Source organism: Vanessa atalanta, chromosome 7, assembly GCF_905147765.1.
Source record: "Vanessa atalanta chromosome 7, ilVanAtal1.2, whole genome shotgun sequence".
NCBI classification, from domain to species: domain Eukaryota; kingdom Metazoa; phylum Arthropoda; class Insecta; order Lepidoptera; family Nymphalidae; genus Vanessa; species Vanessa atalanta.
In genome coordinates this window covers 11,159,715-11,175,038 of record NC_061877.1, presented here as the reverse complement: position 1 = coordinate 11,175,038, position 15,324 = coordinate 11,159,715, and the positions used below count along the sequence as shown (strand labels likewise).

General features: G+C 32.8%; 1 protein-coding gene across 3 annotated transcripts in view; it reads right to left on the bottom strand.

Moving 5' to 3' along the window:
• Positions 1-15,324, bottom strand: part of LOC125065137 (tolloid-like protein 1) — a 107,656-nt gene that overhangs the window by 20,104 nt on the left and 72,228 nt on the right. For all 3 annotated transcript variants that reach the window (XM_047672595.1, XM_047672594.1, XM_047672593.1), the window contains exons 3-7: positions 10,551-10,801; positions 9,869-10,443; positions 5,967-6,282; positions 4,829-5,052; positions 2,897-3,075 (exon numbers count right to left, since the gene is read on the bottom strand). In XM_047672595.1, coding sequence (XP_047528551.1) covers positions 2,897-3,075; positions 4,829-5,052; positions 5,967-6,282; positions 9,869-10,443; positions 10,551-10,801 — 1,545 coding nt within the window. The remainder of the gene's footprint in view (positions 1-2,896; positions 3,076-4,828; positions 5,053-5,966; positions 6,283-9,868; positions 10,444-10,550; positions 10,802-15,324) is intronic.

Sequence of the window (15,324 nt, the reverse complement as noted above, 5' to 3'; positions counted from 1 at the left end):
AATTTATTACAATCAACTGTTATCACAATAACAACAGCTATACCTACTGTTTAAATCATTTTAATGATCATCTATCATTCATCGTAAAAAACGAGGTTTTATATATGAAATATTTCAGAACAAAACCAATGCTAATAAATATAAATTGTTTATTTCAATACATAGTTATCACTTCAACGAGTTCAAATGCAGTTCATGATTACATTATTACGAATGTCGTTTAGAATGTCGGTCACAATCAGAAGACACGAGGACAATAAATAAGTATATGTGTAAATAAACAGGAAGATGTAATTTCCTTCCGGATTCCCATGACTCGGTTTGACAGTCATGACGTGACATTTACAATGGTAGACGTGTCTTTCACAATGACGTGTAACATTCGGTAATAGGTCAAAGAAACTGTGTCATCGGGGCGATGCTAATCTCTTAATGTACGTAATTATTGTACTGTTGCCAACTAGGAGTTTCCCGCAAATTAAAGGGGTAATTCGAATGGCATTGTTGGTTCAAGGCTTTATGAATTAACCCATTTTAGTATCATATAACATTGTAAGTTTATGCATATAAATTAAAAAATACGTGTGCGTCTCGTGTGACGCCCGACAGAAGTGATAACTTAAAATAATCTAAGTCGAACTATTTAATATTGATTTTTTTTATATTTAAATTGTTTAAGGAAAGGTACATATAATATGTACATTAAAATTTTGTGTATGTACGTACATACGTATTCAAGAATTGTAACTAAGAATGTATCAGAGAAAGCGAAACCAGACAGACCGCCGTACCGCGTTACGTAACGAAGTGGTTTACCCTCCCATAAGAAATTATCACTTCAAAAATATGTTTTTGTAAGACTAGTGTGCAATAAATGAAATTAAAAAAAAAACAGAGACTTCAAGAAATGATGTTATGCAACGGTGTGAATAACGTGAAGATTTGAAACGCACGTTGGATTCAGGTCAAGTGCCGACTTGAAGAAAAGACGCGGCTACGTTACGCACTTCACACTGACTCTATCACAGAACATAGAGTTACTTAGTAACTGAGAGAGTTTCGGCTTAATATTTACAGAAAATAATACATTTTTATAGTACTTTTATGTTCAAATTACTTATAGAATGTTGTGTCAAATAATTTTGAACTTGAAGAAACGAATCACTCGTGATTATATCCCCAAAACTAGAATTGAAGTCCATAGTACACTAAAATAATATCCAATGTTTTGGAGGCTAGGCTTTTGTCCTGTAGTAACTATTTAACGTAACAACAATGACATAAGCAATGAATGAAGCGATGATGAAAATGAAAAATTGTTAGTGTCTAGATTCTAATAATGTTTTACACTTTACCCAGTAAGGGTTGGGGCCCAGGGTTCTACTGACAAATAAGACGTATATCTCAATCAAATCTAAACATTATCCTACGTTTCAGCCGTTTTCATATTCTACAAAGGCACGATCCAGTTGCGGTTCGGTCAAAGTTTGATCGGTATAGAATCAGGACCGTATCATTACCGTTACAGTTACTAGAATTTGGTCCCTGTATTGTGGAACCCTATCGATTATTAGATACAGATCCACCTCATTAAATAACAGTAAAAGCTATTGGTATGCATTATTATAATTATCTTCTTAATGTGTATTAATAAATAGAATCACAAAAATGTTTACAACACATCTGATATTTTCACTATCAACTTCTAGTTATTTTTATTCTAAGGTCTATTCAGATATCATCCTTTTGAGAGGACGCCATTTTGTAATACATTTTATTTCTTTCAGTTCTTAGCTTAAGTAATGTTTACTTGGGAACAATGGCCCCACGAAATCATTTTGGGACCTCAATACAATGCTCGGTGGATGATTATTCCGATTTTATATGGTAATTATTCATAATATAAGATTCTAAGTAGGGCTGGCAATTAAGTGATTGTGGATTTAAAATAAAAAGGTTTAAGATAAATGAATGCGACGAATCCGCAAATTTGTTGCCATCCTTATATAATTGCGACTTAATTTTTTTTTAATACTGTCTGACCGAACAATTTCTATAATCATGTGATATTTTGAATTACTACAAAAAATATATATGTATAATTTTTTTTTTGCTGAATGGTTAACTATCTCTAAAGAAGGGAAGGTTAGTAATTCAGATTATTTTTTGCGTGTAGTAACAAAGTTCGTTTTAAAATTTCGTAACAAAAAATTGTTTGGAATACAGTTCTAATCAAATTATTGCTATTATTTTCACCATTACATTGAATTAGGCTTATTATAATTAAAATGTATTTAGTAATTAAATTTTAGAGCATGTGTCAAATAAATTGACATTGCGTGTCAAATAGACATAACAAGCTGATGAACATAAGCTTTATTCACACGCACGCTGTGAAACTAATAACACAATATAGACAAAAGTCATTATATAGCATTTTAATTCCAATTTTAGAAAATATATTAGCAGATAAGATTATAATTGTTAGTAAAAAATAGTTGTATCTAAATTTCAGGTATAAACCGTGATCGTCTGTTATTTTTTTTATTTATAAATTCTTGCTTTTCCAAGAAAAAATAATATAAAAATAATTCTAAATTAAAATCAAATTATTATTCTGTATTCAAGTAGGCTCATAAAATCACCTTTGAATTGTCATTTTACACAGTTGATTTTAAAGCTACCACCGGTTCGCAAAGTAGATTTTACCGAGAAGAACCGGCAAGAAACTCAGAAGTTACTCTTTTCCACCATTTTAATTACAGAATATATCAATAAATAACAATTATTATTTTTTATTTATCCTGCCTAGAAGTCAATAAATACTAAGACCACGCTTTTTATCATTAACATAATCTTGAGCAGTATGCCTTATTTACCAAAAAGATTTACTCACCAGTCATAATATTATCTCTTATAATCTGCACGTGTCGGTCCCGATCCGGTCGTGTGTGTTCGTGCCAGAACCCGACCACATGACCAAGTTCGTGGACCACTATGCCGAATTTGTCGCAGTTCTTTCCAATCGATATAGCTTGGGCGCCTCCACCTCGCTTTCCGACGAAGGAACAGCATCTATATTAATTTAAAAAATCATTTTAAATATCAAATAGACCTGACGAAAAAGATAAAGTAGTAACAGCCCTTAAATGTAACTGTTAAGTTTTTTTTTATTGTTTCATTACCGTCCGTAGACATTGGCGATATCAAATATTCCTTAAATTACTAAGCCAAAATGTTATGTCCCTTGTACCTGTATTTACACCAGCTTACTCACTCTTTAAGCCGTAACACAACAATACTAAGTATAACTGGTTGGCGGTTGAATATCTGATGTGGTAGTACATACCCTGACGTGCTTACACAGAGCCTTACCACCAAGTATAATAAAATCTTTTTGTCAATAATATGTGAAGAATATTACCGTTATATAAATGTAATATTATTAAAACAATAAGGGCTATATAAAGATTTGAGGGTAAATAACGCTTGACGGTTGTTTTAGTAGAGTTTTGTCTTTCGTAAATGTCCTTTTCGAAGCAAAACGGGACTGCATATCATCATCAAAATTTATTGCGTTATTTACTATTAATTAATTAAATAAATGAAATTTATCATTTGCAGCCCTATAGCAATTATTTTTAAAGGACAGCGAAAGGCCCTTAGTCGCTACTAGTGTCCAACTGGTGCCAGAACCGATAGCCCGCAATGAATAGTAATGAATAAATAACCTTTAATAATATTGGCTACCGTTTATTATTACAAACAGTAAATGAAATAAAAAATATATCATGATTACTCTCGTTTGGTGTTCATACTGTCGTGTAAAATTTTAACAACCAATAATAGTGTTTTCATGCTTCTGTTGAATATTGTATATTTGAATATTGACTGCGAAATGAACTGTCGAATATTAAAAATCGTATGATATAAAATATTTACAAAAATTAACGTGCTACGATATTTTAATGTATATATCTCTTAAGTATTATAATTATTATTGTAGTCGATGAAACATTTTTCATTCGAGATTTCACGATCGTGTTCTGTGGTGAGTTTCAAGTTTTTTCTTATACTTTACGGGAACCGCTAGTTCAGTAATTGTTAGATTTATATCATACAAGAAGACTCCTATTCTATTCAATCGATCCTGACTTTTGTCAAAATTGGTAAAAGTCTATAACATTGCAATTTATGCTGAAATTTTGCATTTTAATAAGTACATTTTCCATTTTAAAAAGTTCCGTCGTTGACTTAAATAAAAACGTTATTAGTACAAGATTTACAGAAAATCGGGTCTAAGAACAGACGGCTGACAAAACTGCATATCCTGCTGGAGTCACAAATTACGAGCCCGGTAATTGGTCCATCAAACATGTCATGCAAAGCTATAATTTGCTAATTTGTAAGATAAATTGGTGGCCTAAATTTACTTATTTTGGCGACTGTTGACTCATTTCGTTGGATTTATGCAATTACACGTTCTCCTCATTTTATATAATTTATTACTATAATAATGATATTTTCTTGGCTTTGTGCAACCCCGACTGGGTAAGTACCTACTCTAATACTAAACAGTAAGCTAATGAAATGAAGGCCAAACTTGTCGATGTTAGGAGTAGTTAATATTCTAACAGCGCTAATGACTATAAAAGTAATTGACCACTTGCCATCAGGTGTTCAATGCTGTCAACTCTACGTACGTAATAAAAAGAAAAAAAAAACATACGTATAATAGTTTAAACTAACTTCATCTGGTCGTTTTATAATTACGTAACTAATGTGAACTGAAATTGAAGTAACTATTGTTAGGAACCGGTTGACTCACCCGCAAGGTCTTTCAGTGAAAACAATGTAATCCTTGTGAAGAGCTGAATCTCGTTCCACAAACTTGACACATGTAAAGTTTTCCCAATGCCTCATCGCTTGTTTGAACAGGGACTTATGTGCACCGCTGAAGTTACCATCGATTTCGTATGGTATCACACCGTTCTCCCAGATTCGTTCTTTTCGATTTGTAGCCGCTCTGGTGGTACGATGTCTTGTTTTTATCTAGAAACAAATATTTTAATACTTTGTTACCCATTGTCTAAATTAAAAGCGGGTATAACTACTGCATAGTTATATAATTAATAATTACACATTAAGATTTTCTTTAAAATGCGCTTTATCTTTTGGTCAAGTTTTCTGTATATTGGTTTAGAAATTTGTTCAAATAGGCGCTAGTAAAAAAACTACTATTTCGAAGATTGAAGATACCTTACCTTATTTTCTGAATTTAGTTTTAATTACATAACGGATACATGATCATTTTAATTTAGTTAACTTTTAGAACGTGCATTTAATTTCTAAAATCCCATTGGGCAGATGAATAGATGACATGGATCTGAACAGAAGGTAGGACAACCCAGAGAAGAATCACTCACTTTTTATGAACTTATCTCTTTTTATAGTTTTACTCATTCTTGATTGTAAATCAAAATATCATTAGACAGCGCACATGTGACGGAAGGAACTCTGCTACATAATATACTCTCTAAAACTGCACTGAAGTACGAAGAGGAGAAACTCTTGAACAGTGGCTCGTGGGACTTTTACGGGATATTATTTAATGTTACATAACTTTTGTTACTTAATGCTAATAATATGTTGTTGGCTTTAAAACAATTTAGTCTACGCTTTGACAAAAGAATTCTCTTAGTATACAAAGTAAGCGCCAGTTGGAGTGTCTACAGGATACATTAAAACTTTACAACCGTTCAGCCCGAGGCCTGCGTCGCTGTGGAAAGGACTTCAGAAAAGTTTTTCAATTTGTACTTTTATAGCTTTACGAATAACCATGAATGAATCGCTAGACGGAATATTGATTTTATTGCTATTTCTACAGTTAACATTATTGAGAATTTCCTTATAAACTTTGTAAGTCATTAAACATAACATTAAATAATCTGAGTATGGAAATATACCTCAGTATAATTATATCTGCTTTCACTAGCTTCTAAATCATCGTCGCTGTTCCGAAAAAACCAATCTTGAAAATGTTGATTTTCCTTGCTTTGAGTGTTATTGAATGTTTTCTTAGGGGGCGGTTTGACTTCAAATCTTTCCTCAAACTCATGTTCAGGTATTTCAAACTTTTTATATTCTCCATGTGCTTTGGCGCTTAATTTCTTTCGATGTCGAATAAGTTTTTTTTCTTTTGATATTTCATTACTCCTGACTTCATCGGAATACATAAAGGCATTGTTATTCGTCCTTTCACCAGATTGAATATTCCTTAACCTAAAAAATACAAAATTGACATTAGTTCAAGTAGAAAATATACATTAATTAAATGTTTTTTTTTTGTGCAAATTATGTATTCTGTCGTCAAAATTCGACTATATAATGCTGTCCGGTTCAAGCTTGAGTGAGCCAGTGTAGTGACACAAGGACCGTGAAATTTACAACGACACATGTACTGGTTTGAAGAGGAAACTAACCGCATATTGTCATCAAAATACATAGAGTTAAACTGTGGTTATAATTATAGTTAGTTTTGTATATTAAGCAGCAGGAGCATGTCAGTGACTGGTTATTGGGAATGCTTGCGTACCAGTGTAATCTACCCATATATTTTTGTTAAAAATATTTTGTATGTTTCCCTGTTGGCGTGTCTAATATATAAATATAAGTTGCCATGGTGAACAGCGCATTGCGAACTTTACTTTGTATTTATATGTATGCTGAGCGCGTGTCGTTGGCACAAGTGACAAAACACTTTAGCTTTAATAGTTGGAAGTATTAATTAATAATTCTTACAAAGTCAACATAGATTGGTCGTCAGTACTTTCCATCAGGTGTTCTATTTGCTCGTTTACTTTACTAATATATAAAAATTTAAAGCGAGTAAACTTAAGTAAATACGCGCATGATTTTGTAATCTAAAGTGCAAGTGTAAGAGTGTGTTTTGTATAATTTATTGTTAACTGCAGCTGTTCTTTATGAGTTAGTTAGAAGTGCTTGTCTGAGGTTTTAATATAGTTAATTCATGGATACAAAGAATATGCATATCAGAGCGCACATATTCAATCTTGTATGCGCCAGTTAACGCGGTGCAATTCAAGATTGTAATGCCAATATTAATGTGGTTAACATCATGTAAACATCGATTTTGAATTTATTTTGATATACACTCAAAGCGAGCCGAGATGGCCCAGTGGTTAGAACGCGTGCATCTTAACCGATGATTTCGGGTTCAAACCCAGGCAGGCATCACTGAATTTTCATGTGCTTCGTTTGTGCTCATAATTCATCTCATGCTCGGCGGTGAAGGAAAACATCGTGAGGAAACCTACATGTGTCTAATTTCAATTAAATTCTGCCACATGTGTATTCCACTAATACGCATTGGAGCAGCGCGAATATGTTCCAAACCATCTTCTCATAGGGAGAGGAGGCCTTAGCCCAAAAGTGGGAAATTTACAGGCTGCTAATGTAATGTAAATACACTCAAAAATAGCAGGATAACCTTTTTGCGTCACGAGTATTTTATTTTAAAAGATTTGAGGAAAAATGTAATCGAAATGAAGCAATTTTTATTTTTCTATAATAATCCTAAAATCCTTGAATATTTTATTTTTATTAAGAATACCAAATAATGGAATCAGACCTGTAGAGAGCTATTCTGTTCTATTTTATTGCAGTACTGTTCTGTATTCACACTCGAAACTAACAGCGGAACGCGATCGTGAAATGATAGAAAATGGCATTTGACATGAAGAGGACAGTCCTTGCGGAAGGCTAAAATAGCGCTTACTATTTTCAAAAAATCTTAAAACTGGAGTATTGATTATGGATAAAAAAATACATTCAGTATCTGAATAGATATATCTCAAGTTTCACCGCATCATATTTATAAAAAATATATCAATAACTTAGTAAATTCATCGTCAATATCACTCCAAACACTGAAATCGACCTTTTCTATTAACATTTTTTAAGCTATTTAGCTGCTAGTTTATACATGTATTTTCGGTTAAATGGGGACACAAAAGTGTAAATAATAAGTTCCCCATGTTCAATTTTTATTATATCACACAATATTATAGTAATTTTATTTAAATATTGCTTACTTTTTGGCATTCGTCGTCCATACTTTTTAGTATGGAGAAAATAATTTGACGGTTTTGACTTATTATTCGACATTTCTGTCAATAAATTTTCAGTCCTTCCCCAGAGCTCAAGGTGGGAGCACGTCAGTTTTTATTTCGAGCCGAGTCTTATAATTTCGCGAAACGTCTACGCACACATAGACAAGTTAGAATAAGGGTGGGGTGCGAGTGTCGTGGGACGCAATTGTTTATTTTTAAAAGCTTTTATTTAACTTGCAATGTATGTATATATTTATGTGTGGGTGGAATCTTGCTACTCATTTATGAAGCAGATATCTATAACCGATTTGGCTGAAATTTTGTATACACATTAAGTTTGGATGACAATACACTATAAGCTGACGCTGAGAGCTTGACGTCATTATAAGTCCAATATGGTGGATCATTCGAGATGGCAGAATAGTTATTTTTTATGCACTTCTGCAAAATAGGTATCAAATGATAGGGCTCGATGTGAGCAATTCGAAAAATAATGTGACGTAATACTTTTTTTTTAATAAAAACTTGTTTAATCAAGAAAAAGTATTTTGTTTTTTAATTAACTAGAAACTATTTCTAGTTAATTAAAAACAATAATTTGATATTTATTTACCTCCGTTATTTTTATTTATAAAATTTAAATACTTTACGCCCTAATTCGGTATACTTACCAACCTTAAAATATCCAGAAAATAGTAATTATTTAGTTAGACGAATGCAGTTGAAACAATAAAAATCATAATGTATATTAAGCATCTTAATGCACTCTGACCGCACCCTATGCTAACAAATAATTTATAATTGTGTTTGCGAGTGACAACCTTATAGCTAATACATTACTTGTAATTAAATGTATTTTTATAAATCCTACGTTATGAACGCGCAATGAAAATTTAATTTATTCGTTGCACCTAAAACAAGCAACTGATTGTCTCCGGGGATGCGTACGATACACGGCACAATGCAACTGTATTATTGGAAAGTACCTATGTGTGTGTACTAAAATAAATTCCCACGCTTACAAACTACGCTCTGAAGTACATGAATTGTAACACGTAAAGGATATTCGCAACACAAAAGCGCGTCAACGTAAGTTAGCTTTCAACATTTCACGAGTGAAATATGTATTAAGTTGTAACCGAAGATTATAATTAATTTACATATTTTAAACAATAATAATGCATGACAACACGAAATAAAATAATATCTCCTGCGTAGTCCACGGTTCACAGGTGAGAATCGTTACGTAGCATAACTTTGCTGTTGAGGATGCTAGTACATACTCGTACAAAAAATATGCGTGCGCTAGTGTAAATAATACGGCACAAAACCACAGATCAAGATCATAAATAATTAATTAAACCTATGTTCAGAATAAATGAAATTACATTTCTATTACTGAAATTAATGACGCTTATGTACGGATAGGCGGATCGTGGATCAAATGAACTACCTGATATTAAGTGGACACTACTCATAGATATAGACACTGCTAGAAATATTAATCAACCCTTACTTCGCCAATGCGCCACCAACATTCGGTACTACGATGTTATGTCCCTTGTGCCTGTATTTACACTGGCTCACTTAAACCAGAACAACACAACACCAATTATTGCTGTTTGGCGGCAGAATATCTGACGAGTGGGTTGTACCTACCCAGACGGTGTGCACAAAGTCTTACCACCAAGTATAAGCAAGTCATGTTTATATTATTTAATTATTAAGTATCTTACCGTCTTCCATTACCGTGTCTTCTTCTTCGCCGTCGTCTATGATTATATGTATTTCCTATTAAACTCTGTAAGCTTTCAGTTGGCTTAAGAAGGTCGTTAGCCTCATATATTTTGTCATATAGTTCTTGACTTGTTTTATTTATTAGAAATTTTTGTAAATCTTCATTATCTTCGTTTAATTCATTCGTTGGCAAAACTCCATTCGTCGGAGCTGGAGCGACTGTCATATTTTCAGGAAGATCTTTGAATTTTAAATTATTATTATAATCACCAGTTATTTCGCGACTATTGCTCTGTATTTTGTTTGTTATTTCATCCATTTTGTTTGAGTAGTTTGACATCTGAATATTGGGATAAAGTTCATCGAGGTTTAATATATTATCCGTTGAAATATTAACAACTAAGACGCCATCTTGTTCTAAGCTCTCAGACTCCGTTAAATTGTCTACGATATTACTTTGGTTTAAATTACTAAGTCTACTTTGATTGTTGAGATTGTGATCATCTAAATCTTCGCCAGGAGGGATTTTACCATTTTTCATTAAGAGAGATCTATCAAGGCCTGGGGGAATCACCTAAAAGTAAAAAAAAAGTATTTATATTTGAATAACAAAACTAATGTCGTACTTCTTAATGGTTTTTATGATTCAACAGAGTTATTTTTGTGATTAAAATGAGTTACCTTAGATAAAACAGAAACCTCATTATATTTCTTTGGTTTTTCTTGTGAAAGTGGTAGTGGTTGCTTAGTTCGTTTTCTTAATATATCAGGCAGGCCTTCCTCTTCCACTTGAAGTCCTTCTAGAAGCACCTCCTTTTTAAGTCTCTCGACCTCTTCTTGAAGTGATTTATTTATTTTAGATGTGGTTGGGGCAGTGTTTGGTGGCTTAAAGTAATCGACATCTGGAATAGCAATGTCACCTTGGAAGTTTTCTGAAACAAAATTATAATGTTTTATTGACTTATGAAAATGTTTTATTAATTTAAATGAAAAAAGTTTAGTTTTTGTCTAAAAACAAGGATATTTTTCTTAAAATATTTACAATTAAAAAATGGCATAAAAGTATTTAAAAAACTAAAAAAAACACCTTAGTAATATTAAGCTTTAACTTTTGTAGATAATTTTATTTGAATACTTATAATGTGGTTGGTTAAAATGAAAATAAATAAAAATCTCCAAAATAAGAACTCGACTAACTTTAAATTGGTTAGTACAGCGAAATAATCGTTTTATGAAAGGGAACATTTTCCTCATTAGAAATTTTGTCAGTGAAATCCTTAAGCCTGTCCATGTTACCATTGTCATACTAAGGGTTAATCTGTCTTTGATGATTATTATATCCCTAACATAATCAGAAAAGAGGATTACTGCCAATTTACCGGAGTTCTTTTATTAACTCTAATTAAAAAAGAAGCATATATATTTAATGATTTATAACCAGTCTGTAAATTAAATTTCAAACATGATAAATTCTTGTTTTTTTTTTTTTTTAATTTTCATGAATAATTCGACGATGGCACAGAAACATATTTTTAAATCAAGCCCGCATTGCACCATTGGCGTGACTGTAGCTATTAAAACGTGAAACACCAAGTAATAGAAACAAGAAAACTTACACTCATAAAACTGTTCTAATTTATAACTAATTTGCAATTAATATCAACAAATAATAAGTCGAACAATTTAAAAGATAAACCTTTATTAATATTATAAAGCTTCGTATGTATGGTTGAGCGCAGTTATTTAAAATAAATCCAGAAAGATAAAAAAAAAACAATAGCGTTCGTCATCCCATTTATTGAAGCAAATTATAGGCCATATATATCCTTACACTGCGACGTTAAAGAGCAGTGTTCTAATCATACATGTCAACCGATCTTTCTAGTCCTCTGACTTGGCGAATGAAATAGGCATACAGGTAATCCAAAAAAGGCACAGCTTATACATTAATTAAAGATAAAAGTATACAACAAACCGGCAATCAATTCACGCGTCGTGAACATCGATTCAATTATGTCGAATAATCTAATTCGAAATTCAAATTCGCAATAATTCGCGAACATCGCTGCAAGCGATTAACAATATACATCTGGTGTTGCCATAAAACGTAATGACCCCGTGTTCCTGGCCAGCTGCGGCCCAACGCTGCTTGCCAATTAATTAATTTCCCATACACGCCTACACGACGCGAATTGGACGGCATGGTATACAATGGCTGCTCATGCATGAATATTCATAGTAACTGATTGATTTTGGACTGCTGTGTGGTTTTGCAGTAAAATGTTGATTAGAAGAACGATACTAGTTGCTAGAATCAGCATATTCTGAATACAAGCCAGGCTAGTATCAAGTTGGAAATGATTACTATGTTCTTTTAGGTAAATGTCAATAATACGAGAATGACTTATGTCCTTATATCTTAAGCGTGATCTTCTGTTTCTATACCTGTTTCATCGGTAGTTTCTCATTAAGGCACTTTTCTACAAACTAGCGTTCTAGGTGACAAATAATAAATTGATTATAGAATTACTTGGTGGTAGATCTTTGTGCAAGCCCGCCTGGGTACCACTCACTCATCAAATATTCTACCGTCAAACAGCAATACTCGGTATTGTTGTATTCACTCTCCGTTCCTGTCGTATTGCCTTCCAATCAGATTATGGCAGTGAGAGAATATAGAGTGCACTTTTGTGTGCATTACTTGGTAGTAGGGATTGGTAGTCCGTCCTTTTTGGTACAAACCCACTCATAATACTATATTCTATCGCCTAGTAGCAATAATAAAAAATAAAAAAAAAGCTGCTATAAGTAGTTTTATAAATTTCGCGCGATTAAAGACACGGGTACAGCTATTATATATCTACACAATTTACGATCAGGTCGAGCACCGAGTGGCGAAATGCCGAATGACCGATATGACGTCACGAGCTCTCATAAACTGTAAAATCTTAAAATACTATTATCTAAAATGGTTTTTCTAACATAAAATATAATAAAACACCAATTCATTCTTGTCACGTAACTGATAACAAAAAGGCGACTATTGATTAGCTATGAAAAGGGCGTAAATAGAATGCGAGTAAATTACCGTCCTCAGGTTTCAAAGGGCATGCGAAACGTGATTTCTTTGTATCCTACGCAAACATAAAAAAAAAACAACATAAAATGCGTTCATTATTACGTCCGTACATAGGTACGCATAAGCTTTGGGCATTATTTATATCATTATGCAATAAATGGCACTTGTAAACGATAAAATATATCTATGTTTTTTGGTAAGATCCAACTACCATTGTTTTTATGCAATTTATAATTTATATGTCGTTTTGAATAAAATTATTTTTGTCCAGTCAGTATATTTTTCAGACACATATTAAGTTACACGTACATATATATATGTCACCACACAAACTTTTGTTTTTATTTGGTAATGTTTTATGCAAAATAGTCAAACAGCAATACATACTTAGTATTGCTGTGTTCCGGTTTGAAAGATGGGTGAGCCAGTGTAACTACAGGCACAAGGGATATAACGAAGGAATCGTTAACATTACTTACAGCGCCAATGTATATGCCATTGCCAGTCCGCCTACCGATGTTTAAAAACGAAACAATTCACACGAGGGTTACATAAAAATTTAAATTTCCTAAAATATGACTTGAAAAATAATCATAAATTAGTAATAAAATACTAGTCAGAAACAGAGAGAAAGAGAAAGAGGGGGAAGAGCGCCTAGAGGGGGCATATCGCTGTATCTTCCCATGACGAATTCTGTTTAGTTTACTCTACTGCAAGCCGCGTTCTTCGTTCCAAAACATAAAGCCGAATTATAATCTCCTTCTCTGAAGTAAGCTATAAAGAGTAAATGTTTTTATTATCTGCATAAAATGACAATATATTCAAAATTCTGTTCTATAAAGTCATAAAAAATCCAATGCAATTTTGGCCGTTAAAAAGAGATAAGACTTTCATGTTGGCAACATTGTAAAAAAACCGCAAAGTGCAGATTTATGTTGTCATTCCTTTCTGCTGTCATGCGAAATGAACATTCATGTGCGATTAAAATAAAAGCAATCGCCACAATCACGCTATTTGTTCTGAAGTGGAAACTATAAAAGTTCTATTACGAGTTCATAAATCTTGTTTGTTCACCGTTGTTACGTCGTTTTGATGACTGGGGCAAATATATTGTTACAGGCGCAATTTCGCTAAATTGTATTAGGGATCAACGATACGATATGTTTAGTACAAGTTACGAGATGTGAACAATTAAAGAAAGCCCTGTTTAACATTGAAATTAATTGACAATAAGAAATATTAAGAGCGAGGACTTAAATGAGGATAAACAAATTAAGAATAAAATAAAAGTAAGTTACGGTCTTTAAGGTTTCCACTGCATGGACAAGAGTGAAGACGCGGAGCGGACACTAGTCCATAATAGAGAGATTATGGACAAATTAGCCAAGTACCATTCAGACCAGCTGAGGAAACCAGAATTCTAAGAAGAGTAATAAGAACAAGGAATACTACTATACAAAGACAAATTCCGAATCAATGAAGAAGCCATAATAGCAGAGTTCAATGCAAATGCATGTCATCAATTTGCAATCTAAAAATTTAAATTGTGATGCTGCCTCGCAATAAAACTATGCAGGAGCATTAAAATAGTACATCAAACTTAAATAATATACAACAACGGCAAGGACAGTTGAAGAAACTAAATTAAGCAGATTTTCTCACGACGTTTTCCTTTACCACCTAGCTAGCACGAGATGATTTATAAACACAAAATTATATGAAAAGTCATTGGCGGTGGCCCGGGTTGAACACACAATCTTCGGTTAAGATTCGCTTACTCAAAATATAAGAACCTAAAAATAAAAGGAATAATAAGAAATCGCCTTTCAAAAAATAACGATCGTGGAATGACGACAAGGATGCTAGGAGTATTTCCTTAGTTCAATCTTTGGGCCAAAAAAGGCACGACGGCGTTACTCGATAGTAAGGCTTTGGCTTGCGAGAGCTCTTCTGGGTAGGTGCCAGCCACTGATCAGAAACTACCAAATAATAATACTCAGTATTGTTGTGTTACAGTTTGAAGGGTGAGTGAATTAGATACGTAATATCTTAGTTCTCAAGGCTGGTGGTGCGTTGGTGTTGTAAAAATTGGTAATTATTTCTTACGATGTAATGATGGTGACCACTGACAATTAGTTTGCCCATTTGCTTCTCCACCTACCTGTTTTATATACAAAAGCCTTCCTATTACCAATGGAGGAAATGATGAGGTGTTATGTATCTAATAAAGATTTTTGCACTATAACACTAAAAACTTGGAGATTTCAATGTATATTATATTATATCAACTAAGCCTTATTTTTTAATTGAGCTCGCAAAATGTGTAACTTTTTTTGTAATTTCTATTTTAGAGTTCTCTAACTAGAGTTTTTTTTC